We start from the raw sequence: 12,344 nt of genomic DNA, 5'->3' as shown, positions 1-12,344 counted from the left end.
GTTGGTTGTAAACTGTTCCTTTTCAGAATTGTCGTTTGCTATTTGATGTTTCATGTCTTTTTCCTGTATTTGTATTTTTTCCCGTGCGCCAGCACTCAGACATTAGAGCTGTTCTTGGGCACGTTAAATAAACGATTGATTGATTGATTGATTGATTGATTGATTGATTGATTGATTGATTGATTGATTGATTGATTGATTGATTGATTGATTGATTGATTGATCGATTGATTGATTGCATAGAAGCCGGTGCTTGCCTGCACGGCGGCGAGCAGCGTGAAGGCGTCCGGCTCGAGCACGAACAGGCGTCCGTCCTCGGTGGCGAGCAGCAGGCAGCTGGCGGCGTCCTCGTCCGCCAGGCTCTTCTTGAGCACGCCCAGGGCGGTCACCTGCCATGAAGCCATCGCGCGCCTTCGCTGTGCGCCCCGAACTGCGCGTGACTTTCCGTCGCGGAAACGCTTCGCCATATAGAGCTTATTACTAGCTATTTGTTGATAAGCTAATTGGTGCGTGTAAACACTTAAGAAAAAATTTCGTCGTCTGGGGCTTGTTCTCTACGATTACAGTAATCATGTACCTTGCGTGCACTTCCTTACTTTAACGCTGAGCTACCAGTTATTCCATGTCACCATGGAGGAAGGAAAAATTTAGGAGGGAGCACAACGTCACGCAGCCAGCTTTGGCAAGCGAACGCTCCGTGAAGCCACAGTGGTGGCCCAACACGCGACCTCTTGCGTCGAGATTACGGAGCAAGAATCGAGATTTTCTGAGGCCTTTGGTTCCCGGTAGCTATGTCATATAGTTTTTATTCGGTGCGCGCTCGTTTAGCTCCCCTGCCGTGGCTCTGCCTGCAGAGCGGGAACACCAAAACCACCGCGCACTTTGACGTGCGGTCACATGTTGGGCCGACAGTTTTGGCTTCAATCGTGTTGCGGTATGCTCCCTCCTATCTTTTTTTCTTTCCCCCTTGCATGTGACGAACGGCATGCGCGTATCAGCGCGACATGGTGCTCCGGACGGTAGGGGTGGCAAAATCTTTATCTTCTCTAAGGATGCTATCGACCTTTGACCGAAGTCGTATGGACGAAAGGTAAAGGGCAAGATGCGTAAAGTAAGGTTAAATTAGGCGTCCGAGATTACTTTTCCGGATATAACACAACAGGCTCATTCCTGACGGGCAAGTAGAGAGCGGAGAATGTTCAATTACGGAAGTGCATGCAAATTGGTGACGATTATTGTTGGGGGACAAGACAAGTTCAAGAAGGTGTGAAAATGTACTTGTTAGTGGCGTAAAATGGCCCGAAATCAAGAAAGAGCGTCATCTGCCTTAACTCACGCGCCTACGTATCTGCATCTTTATCAAGTATTTGTATTTTACGAAGGCTTGACTTCAGTGTGTAGAACACAATTAATTAAGGGAAAATAAATTTTGGGGTTACACGTGCCGAAACCACGATCTAATTATGAGGCACGACGACGCTGTTTAGTGTCGTTCGGGGTCCCGCTATGCGTTCCCAGCATGATGGACCGTTTAGTGTAAGCGAGCCATTGTGTGTGTGACGCGTGCTTGTGTGACGACAGCAGCAAGGCAACAAAGACGGTGACGGGGATGTCATGACGAGTGATTTATTGTATTACGAGAAAGAAACGTTACCACCGGTCCTGTTACGGCCTGGGCCGATACCGAAGGTAGTACAACGTCACACAGCGTCTTAAATCGCCAGCTGCCATGAGGCACCGACCTGTATAGGTCATATAAACACGATCGCGTACGAGTGGAATTCCATAAGCCCGGTTACAACGGCGTGAGCAACATACGGGCTCGTACGGTTTTTCTTTTACAGTAATAGCTTTTGCAGTTTTGAAATGCGTAGATAGAAGCCAAGCTGCAGCCAGGTGGCTTTGTTGTGTTGCCTCCCATGCGCTTAGTGAAAAAAAAAAAAAGCGCGAGTTATCGCCAAGAATTTCCTCTCAGTAGTCAAGGCCTACGTGAACAAGGTAAAAGCCAAAGCAATCTCACTGTGTGTAGAACTTGAACTTGCAAAATTGCGCAAAGCCGTTAATGCCACTGAGCATGCCTATCTGTCGGTGCTTTTCTTTTTTCGGATAAAATACCTATTAGCTACAGATACGCCTTTTAAATGCATTACAAGTAAGCTGGATTCCTGTCTGCGGAACGTTATCCATTGTCTACTAAGACTCAACTATAACGCACTTGTGTTGGACGTTCCGTTTGTTGCAACTCGACAGTTGCAACCGATTTATTGCAAAGTTATCACTCAGCTGGTTCTGCTTCCTTAGCTGATGGTCGCATGGAGAACTCTTGTCTACTGCTAGTGCATTGAGCAAAATGGTGTGCTAGAATTTTATGTCTTCTCAATGATACTACGATCAATTTTACATGCAACGCGGGGTCTTCTGCTTCGGTTCATGTGTCGCCGCACTTACACGCAAAAGTCCTTTTTTTTTTATCTCATCTGCCCTTGTACGATCCAAGGGTGCTTAGAGTATCTAGATATGTTGACCATATTCTAATAACATTTAAAACTAACCCCTCTACGACGCCTAGGAAAAAGATTTAGCGTTGTTTGGGCACGACAAACGGTTTTCTTCTGCAGCTTCCTAATAGAAACACCTAGTAAATTTTGGATATAAGCCTGACCTTTGCTGAGCGACACACGTGCTATGTATAGTCCACGATTACGCAAAAAGTCGCCGCTTCAGAAGAACTCTCGACACATTTGGCACGTGCTCTGCTACCTAATCGCCGCTAAAAGGACGCAGACGAAAACACAGAAACATGAAGGAAAGCAATGACGGCGACCCGCGTCGTCGTGATTGTTTTCCTTCGGGTCCTTAATTTATATTTAAGCGCGTTCCTTTAGCGGCAATTATGTCTCGGAGCTGATGCCGTTTCGCTCAAACAACACGCAACTTGCCAGGAGGGCTATACAGTTGCGGCCAGCCGGGAAATTTTGCGGGGCTCGGCCTCCAAGACAGACGTAAATTTATTCTGTGCTAAGGCATGTCGCTTATAGTTTATACTCCGATTAATTTGCATGCCGGCAAAAAACTACTGCAGATTGAAACTTTCAATTCGACGCTATCGATTTGCCTATGCCTCGCGGCAATTTCGCTTTTTCACGAATACCGTGTCCCGCAAACCTTCGTGGCCGAATGTACTTTGCTTTTACGGTGTACATTGTGGCAGATGCGCCAGACTTACACAGAGCGGTGGAATCAGAATGAAAGGAACACGAGGCATGTTAATGCTGATATCTGCGACTACTTATCGCGGACTGCATGCTCGATATCTGCAAGTGTCCAAATGCACGTGGTTCTGCGTGACGCCGCTGTCTAATTTGAGTGCGTAAGTAACACGTGCACCCAAAGCTCCGCAGATGACACGCAGGCCATACGGTTTCTTACAAAACTTATTGGAAGAATAATTGGCGCATGCACATTTCGAACCCGCTAAACACGCTGAACCAGAACTGTCTATTGTCTACGGTATCTACAAGTATGGCGGTTCTGCCCGGCGATTCAGCGAGCGTGGGTATCATGGATGCATAGATTTGCCTAAACTTCGTCCCATTTCGTCCTAAAGACTTTGTAGCTTTACAAAGTGATCATAAAAATAAATATGGCGCCATAAATGAAATGATTTCGAAGCATGTTGCATGCGCGTACGGTAGAGTACTATTGCCTTTATACGTTTAGAAAAAAATATTATTGCTTGGAAATTTCAGCCAATAAAAGTATATAAGAAATGCAAGAACGTCTGAAGCCACAAGCACGAAGATGAGACAAATCCACGTAGAGATAGAGAGAGAGAGAGATAAAAGAGATGAGAAAGGCAGGGAGGTTAACTGGAAGATAGATATCCAGTTTGCTACCCTGCACTTGGAAAGGGTAAAGGAAGACAAAGGTCTTTAAAAAAGAATTTAAAAATGTGCACACGCATGAAAAATGTGGGAGAGGGGAAAGAAACCATCACTCCCATGGTAGTTCAGAATGATTGCAGCAACAGAGTTTCTTCCAGTAATTTTAGCAGGAAACGCAATGCCACAGACGAAAGATTATGCAGGGGTCGTCGTTTGGAATGCCGTCGTATTTTCTACGCTTTGTGGCGGCGACGCTGGGGTGATAAATGAGATTCGCAGTACTATTTGGTCGGTGCAAGGTGCCTATAGCTTCTATGTGCAGACCGCGTTACCTTAAGGAGAGATGCGCCTCAGAGATCCACTTTCAGAATTAATAATGCTAACTGAAAGACTTGGATGCAGAATATAGAGCTTAATGTCCTATTTTCAAATATTCTTAGTTTCTCAATATTTTATCTGGTTATTTTTTCTGCGTCCCCCTCAAGTGGAAAAAGTAGGTTGTCTGGTGCAAGGTTGGGGCTTCACATTAGGCCTACAAGAATGGTATAAATGATTCAGTGCATAAGCTCGAAATGTATTTTATTTTCGCTCTAATATTTCACAAAAATAATTGTTCACCTTGACTATAGTTATCGACATTGCACATGACTAGAATTGCTGCATATTACTGTAAAACCTAGATAATTGCATTCTGCAAGTCTTTGTTCTTCAAGACTTGGCCGAGATTGAGTTACATTAAGAATGTTTGTGCTTAAGTAGCAAAAACTGCGTAACATTTGAAAAAAAGAGAAAAAATAAATTAAAAGTTTCTACGCGTTCTTATTGCTATTGCAGATGATAAATTTACATGTGCCCATAATGTGGAATAGCTTTTCCAGATGAAGAAAAAAGTTTCCCACTTTTCCCTTCTGCACACGTCATAACCTCAGATCTCCTGCGAGCTTCCTGTAAAACTTCCGCGAAGACTTTGTGGCCCTTGTTGAACCACAGGAGGGTTCTAGAAGGGGCCAAATCTCCAGAACAGTGTGAAGCAAATATTATTCTTGGGCACAGCAAAAAGATATTGCTGTTGGGGAATCTTGTTTTAATGCTTAGCGTTGTTTGACCAATAGCTCATCAATATGGTAGCAGAATCGTGTAAGGCAAAAAGCGTGACACCTTGCCCATAGGAATACATAGTGCTTGGGGCGGGCCAACTTGAAAGTGGGAGTGGGTCAACTTAAATTTTGTGGTGATATGGGATGGGCCAACCTGAATTTGGGGTAATATGTGGGTGGGCTAAGTTAAATTTGGAGGTCATATGGGGTGGGCCAACTTAGATTTGGGGGCGATTGGGGATGGGCCAATGTAAATTTGGGGGTGATATGGGGGTGGGCCTGTGCGTTGCCTACAAAGTACTTACTAAGGTAATTGCAAATAGAATCAGGAACACCTTAGACTTCCGTCAACCAAAGGACCAGGCAGGATTCCGCAAAGGCTACTCAACAATAGACCATATTCACACTATCAATCAGGTGATATAGAAATGTGCGGAATATAACCAACCCTTATATATAGCTTTCATTGATTATGAGAAAGCGTTTCATTCAGTTGAAACCTCAGCAGTGATGGAGGCATTACGGAATCAGGGTGTAGACGAGCCGTATGTAAAAATACTGCAAGATATTTATAGCGGCTCCATAGCCACCGTAGTCCTCCATAAAGAAAGCAACAAAATCCCAATAAAGAAAGGCGTCAGGCAGGGAGATACGATCTCTCCAATGCTATTCACAGCGTGTTTACAGGAGGTAATAGAGAGTTTTAGAATAGGGGCCCCAATATTTTGGGGCCCCAAAGAGCTTTGCGGGTGTTAGCGTTGGGGCACGCTGGAGTGAAGAGCTTTAGAATAGGGCTCTTTGCGTTTGCAGAGAGCGTCTTGCGCTGACAGCGCCACTACGGCGTCTAAGAAAAACGATTAAAAATAATTAAATAAAATATACCATCTTATGATATGAATAGTAATTTTGACTTGCGTGTATTCGCGTTTAATTACAATTTAGAGGTTATTCTTCAAGCAGCAAACAATTAGTTGTGCTTAGTTTGGAGCAACAAAACCAACTTTACGTGCCTTCACCAGCCAAGCTTAGCCGTGTTAGGCCTACGAGCCATAAAATCCACACTCGAATTCGGAATCAGCGGCGTCTAATGAATCAATCTTCATAACACACGCTAGTTGAGAGAAAGCGATAATTGCAGTCGCTTCTCCTAGCTTGCGAACTTCACGCATTACCGCGAATCGAACCCAGTTTGGTGCTAGGTTAGAGCCGTCGCTTCGATGGGTGCCGCCATGTTTGTTGACGCAAAGCTTTTGGGAACGCTATTTGAGCTCCCGCTAAATCGGTGAAATAGCGTTCCCAACGCAAAACCCAAACGCAGTTTGCGTCTCGCGCATGCGCAGTTGCTTCGACGCTATTTCTTTGCAGCCCCAAAACGTTTGGGGCCCCTATTCTAAAACTCTCTATTGAGAGACCTGGATTGGGAAGAATTGGGTATAAGAGGTAATGGAGAATACCTTAGTAACTTGCGATTCTCTGATGATATTGCCTTGCTTAGTAACTCAGTGGACCAACTGCAATGCATGCTCACTGACCTGGAGAGGCAAAGCCGAAGGGTGGGTCTAAAGATTAATCTGCAGAACACTAAAATAATGTTTAACAGTCTCGGAAGAAAGCAGCAGTTTACGATAGGTTGCGAGGCACTGGAAGTGGTAAGAGAATACATTTACTTAGGGCAGGTAGTGACTGCGGATCCGGATCATGAGACTGAAATCATCAGAAGAATAAGAATGGGCTGGCGTGCGTTTGACAGGCATTCTCAGATCATGAACAGCAGGTTGCCATTATCCCTCAAGAGAAGAGTGTATAACAGCTGTGTCTTACCAGTACTCACGTACGGGGCAGAAGCCTGGAGGCTTACGAAAAGGGTTCTACTTAAATTAAGGACGACGCAACGAGCTATGGAAAGAAGAATGATGGGTGTAACGTTAAGGGATAAGAAAAGAACAGATTGCGTGAGGGAACAAACTTGAGTTAATGACATCTTAGTTGAAATTAAGAAAAGGAAATGGGCATGGGCAGAACATGTAATGAGGAGGGAAGATAACCGATGGCCATTAAGGGTTACGGACTGGATTCCAAGGGAAGGGAAGCGTAGCAGGGGGCGGCAGAAAGTTAGGTGGGCGGATGAGATTAAGAAGTTTGCAGGGACAACATGGCCACAATTAGTACATGACCGGGGTAGTTGGAGAAATATGGGAGAGTCTTTTGCCCTGCAGTGGGCGTAACCAGGCTGATTATGATGATGATGATGATGGGGGTGGGCCACCCTAAATTTAGGGGTGATACATAGTGGGCCAACCTGAATTTGGGGGTGATATGGTGATGGGTCAAATTGAAATTTGGGGGTGGGCCAACTGAAATTTGGGAAACAAAAGCAGAATCTAAGTAACACCGAGCCCAAGAATGTTGTCCATTAGGAGACAATTTCCTAAATTTCTGTAGCTTTTTGAGCACAACATCAAATCTTGATGTTGGGAGAGAAAATCTTGTTTCATTGTGACAGAAATTATATGGACACTCCAGGCGCATCTCTTCCGTCGCTATCGGCGTGGCCGTCGCCTTGAGGTTCCGTATAAAGTCCAAGGAGGATGACGTCGTCGTCGCATGTCGTAATCTCTATGTGCAATGAAAGCGTGCGAAGGTGAGCCGGCGATTGCGGCTCAATCTCGCGCAGCAAGATAGGAAAGCGACAAGCAGCGCGCCATCTTCCGTTGCGCGCGAGCCTTCGAGCGGAGTGTAGAGAGGAGGCGCGTTCTACTCTGGGCAGCCGCGCGCACCCGCCCGGGCCGCTGTAACTTGAAAGCTATCTGCAAGCGGGACAAAGGCCGCGACGCACTGTATTCTCGCGGAGTAGTTCGCGTTGATGCGAGACGCAGCACGAAGGCCAATTCGCTCACTGCTGCTGCCACGCTTCCTCACTGCAGCGTTTCGATAGCGAGTTTCCGCGGTCACCGAGTGAGACGTGTTCGTGACACCACGTTTGTTAATTTCGTTGGTATGCCTATGTTTACAAGCCTGTATGGGCAATAAAAATTCTATCCTTACTTCGTCTAGCCGTCCACTAATTTGCTATCGCAATCGATGGTTTGCCTATCGGGCGAAACTGCGACTTTCTTTTGGGGGAAGGGGAGCTACAGCAACCAAAGCTTGCCGTTGGGAGAACAAACCTTGTTTTGGGACACAGAAGCCAAACCTTGCTACTGGGAGAGCAAATCTTGTTTTCAGCATAGCAACCAAACCTTGCTACTGGGAGAGCAAATCTTGTTTTGAGCATAGCAAACAAATCTTGCTTTTGGGAGAGCAAATGTTTTTGGGCACAGCAACCAAATCTTGCTGTTGGGAGAGCAAATCTTGTTTTTTGCCATAGAAAATAAATCTTGCTGCATAGCAACCAAATCTTGCTGTTGGGAGAGTAAATCTTGTTTTTACGCACATCAATCAAATCTTGCTGCTGGCAGAGGAACTATTGTTCTTGGTCACAGCAACCAAATCATGCTGTTGGGAGAGAAAATCTTGTTTTGGGCACAGCAACCAAATCTTGCTGCAGGGAGAGCAAATCTTGTTTGTAGACAGAGCAACCACATCTTGTTGTTGGGAGAGCAAATCTTGCTTTTTAGCATAGCAACCAAATCAGGCTGTTTGTTGGGAAAGCAAACCTTGTTTTGGGACGCAGCAGTCAAATCTGAGTGTTGGCAGAGCGAATCTTGTTTTCGGCCACAGCAACCAAATCACGCGGTTGGAAGAGAAAATCTCGTTTTTGCGCACACCAACCAAATCTTGTTCCCGGGAGAGCAAATCTTCTTTTGGGGCACAGCTACCAAAGCATGCTGTTGGGACAGTAAATCTTGTTTTTGGGTACAGCAATCAAATCTCACGGCTGGGAGAGCAAAACTTGTTTTGGGCACAGCAACCAAATCTTGTTGCTGTGAGAGCAAATCTTGTTTTTGGGCGCAGCATCCAAATCATGCTGTTGGGAGGGCAAATATTGTTTTCGGGCATAGCAACCAAATTTGCTGTCGGGAGAGCAAATGTTGTTTTAGGCATAGCAACCAAATCATGCAGTTGAGGTAGTAAATCTTGTTTTTAAGTACAGCAAGGAACTCTTGCGGTCGGGAGAGCAAACCTTGTTTCTGGACAGAGCGATCAAGTCTTGCTGCTGGGAAAGAAGAGCTTGTTTATGGGCACAGTAACCAAATCTTGCCGCAAAGAGAGCAAATCCTGTTTTGGCGCAGCAACCAAATCATGCTGTTGGGAGAGCAAATCTTGTTTTGGGGCACAGCAACCAAAGCTTGCTGTTGGGAGAGCAAAACTTGTTTTGAGACACAGAAGCTAGAACTTGCTACTGGGAGAGCAGATCTTGTTTTGAGTATAGCAACCAAGCCTTGCTACTGGGAGAGCAAATCTTGGTTTTCGGCAAAGCAACCAAATCTAGCTGTTGGGAGAGCAAATCTTATTTTTAGGCACAGCAATCAAATCTTGCTGCTGGCAGAGCAAATCTTGTTTTGGGGCACAGCAATCAAATCTTGCTGCTGGGAGAGCCCATCTTATTTTGGGGCACAGCAACCGAATCTTGTTGCTGGGAGAGCAAATCTTCTTTTTGACCAGAGCAAAAAAAAAAATCTTGCTGTTGGGAGTCGTTGGGAGTTCAAATCTTGTTTTCTGACACCGCAACCAAATGTTGCTTCTGAGAGTGTAAATGTTGTTTTGGGCACAGGAACCAAATCTTGCTGCTGGCAAAGCAGATATTGTTTTTGGCACAGTAACAAAGTCTTGTTATTTGAGTGCAAATCTTGTTTTTGGGCGCAGCAAACAAATCTTGCAGCTGGGAGTGCAAATGTTGTTTTGGGCATAGCAACCAAATCTTGCTACAAGGAGAGGAAATCTTATTGCTGGGAGATCAAATCTTGTTTTTGGAGATAGCAACCAAATTATGCTGTTGGGAGAGCAAATTGTTTTGGGGCACCGTAACCAAATGTTTCTGCAGAGAGAGCAAATCTTGTTTCTGGGCCCAGCAACCAAATCTTGTTGCTGGGAAAGCAAGTTTTCTGTTTGGGCACAGCAGCCAAATCATGCTGTTGGCAGGGCAAATCTTGTTTGTGGGCACAGCAACCACATCTTGCTGTTGGGAGAGCAAATCTTACTTTTTGGTATAAATCAAATCATGCTGTTGAAAAAGCAAATCTCCTTTTTGCGCACAGCAACCAAATCTTGTTCCTGGGAGAGCAAATCTTGTTTTTGGGCACAGCTACCAAATCTTGTTGTTGGGAGAGCAAATCTTGTTTTTGGGCTCAGGAACCATATCTTGTTGCTGGGAGAGCAAATCTTGTTTTTGGGCACAGCAACCAAATCTTGCTGTTGCGAGAGCAAATTTTGTTTTTGGGCATAGCAACTAAATCATGCTGTTAGGAGAGCAAATCTTGTCTCGGGGCACAGCAACCAAATCTTGCTGCTGGGGCAGTAAATCTTCTCTTTAAGTACAGCAAGGAAATCTTGTGGTAACCTTGTTTTTGGGCAGAGCAATCAAGTCTTGCTGCTGGGAAAGCAAATCTTGTGTATGGGCATAGCCACCAAATCTTTCTTCTGGGAGTATAAATGTTGTTTTGGTCACAGCAACCAAACCTTGCTGCAAGGAGAGAAAATCTTGTTTTTGGGCAGAGCAAACAAATCTTGTTGCTGGGAGAGCAAATCTTGTTTTTGGAGATAGCAACCAAATTATGCTGTTGGGAGAGCAAATTGTTTTGGGGCACCGTAACCAAATGTTTCTGCAGAGAGAGCAAATCTTGTTTCTGGGCCCAGCAACCAAATCTTGTTGCTGGGAAAGCAAGTTTTCTGTTTGGGCACAGCAGCCAAATCATGCTGTTGGCAGGGCAAATCTTGTTTGTGGGCACAGCAACCACATCTTGCTGTTGGGAGAGCAAATCTTACTTTTTGGTATAAATCAAATCATGCTGTTGAAAAAGCAAATCTCCTTTTTGCGCACAGCAACCAAATCTTGTTCCTGGGAGAGCAAATCTTGTTTTTGGGCACAGCTACCAAATCTTGTTGTTGGGAGAGCAAATCTTGTTTTTGGGCTCAGGAACCATATCTTGTTGCTGGGAGAGCAAATCTTGTTTTTGGGCACAGCAACCAAATCTTGCTGTTGCGAGAGCAAATTTTGTTTTTGGGCATAGCAACTAAATCATGCTGTTAGGAGAGCAAATCTTGTCTCGGGGCACAGCAACCAAATCTTGCTGCTGGGGCAGTAAATCTTCTCTTTAAGTACAGCAAGGAAATCTTGTGGTAACCTTGTTTTTGGGCAGAGCAATCAAGTCTTGCTGCTGGGAAAGCAAATCTTGTGTATGGGCATAGCCACCAAATCTTTCTTCTGGGAGTATAAATGTTGTTTTGGTCACAGCAACCAAACCTTGCTGCAAGGAGAGAAAATCTTGTTTTTGGGCAGAGCAAACAAATCTTGTTGCTGGGAGAGCAAATCTTGTTTTTGGGAACAGCAACCAAATCTTGCTGTTTGGAGAGCAAGTCTTATTTTTTGGCATAGCAAAGAAATATTGCTGTCGGGAGAGCAAATGTTGCTTTAGGCATAGCAATCAAATCTTGGTGCTGGGAGAGAAAAATCTTGTTCTTGGTCACAGCAACCAAATCATGCTGTTGGGAGAGCAAATCTTGTCTTGGGGCACAGCAATCAAATTTTGCTGCTGGGAGAGCGAATCTTGTTTTTAGTCACAGCAACCAAATCATGCTGTTGGGACAATAAATCTTGTCTTTAAGTACAGCAAGGAACTCTTGCTGTTGGAAGGGCAAATCTTGTTTTTGACCACAACAACGAAATCTTGCTGTTGGGAGTCGCTGGGAGTTCAAATATTGTTTTTTTTTGGCACAGCAACCAAATCTTGCTTCTGGGAGTGCAAATGTTGTTTTGGGCACAGAAACCAAATCTTGCGGCTGGAAGAGCAGATCTTGTTTTTGGGTACAGTAACAAAATCTTGTTATGGGAGTGCAAATCTTGTTTTTGGGCACAGCAACCAAATCTTCCAGCTGGGAGTGCAAATGTTGTTTTGGGCATAGCAACCAAATCTTGCTGCAGGGAGAGGAAATCTTGTTGGAGATCAAATCTTGTTTTTGGGCACAGCAACCAAATCTTGCTGTTGCGAGAGCAAATTTTGTTTTTGGGCATAGCAACTAAATCATGCTGTTAGGAGAGCAAATCTTGTCTCGGGGCACAGCAACCAAATCTTGCTGCTGGGGCAGTAAATCTTCTCTTTAAGTACAGCAAGGAAATCTTGTGGTAACCTTGTTTTTGGGCAGAGCAATCAAGTCTTGCTGCTGGGAAAGCAAATCTTGTGTATGGGCATAGCCACCAAATCTT

At 44.9% G+C, this 12,344-nt stretch overlaps 1 protein-coding gene across 1 annotated transcript in view; it reads right to left on the bottom strand.

The window, feature by feature from the left end:
* The window catches only part of BBS1 (Bardet-Biedl syndrome 1), a 40,349-nt gene that overhangs the window by 15,610 nt on the left and 12,395 nt on the right, over nucleotides 1-12,344 (bottom strand). The window contains exon 7 of the mRNA XM_072284746.1: nucleotides 117-554. Within this exon, the coding sequence (XP_072140847.1) occupies nucleotides 117-554 (438 nt within the window). The remainder of the gene's footprint in view (nucleotides 1-116; nucleotides 555-12,344) is intronic.

The sequence above is a fragment of the Dermacentor andersoni genome, chromosome 10 (assembly GCF_023375885.2).
Source record: "Dermacentor andersoni chromosome 10, qqDerAnde1_hic_scaffold, whole genome shotgun sequence".
Lineage (NCBI taxonomy): Eukaryota > Metazoa > Arthropoda > Arachnida > Ixodida > Ixodidae > Dermacentor > Dermacentor andersoni.
The sequence above is the reverse complement of the archived record's forward strand: the minus strand, read 5'-3'. Positions and strand labels throughout refer to the sequence as shown.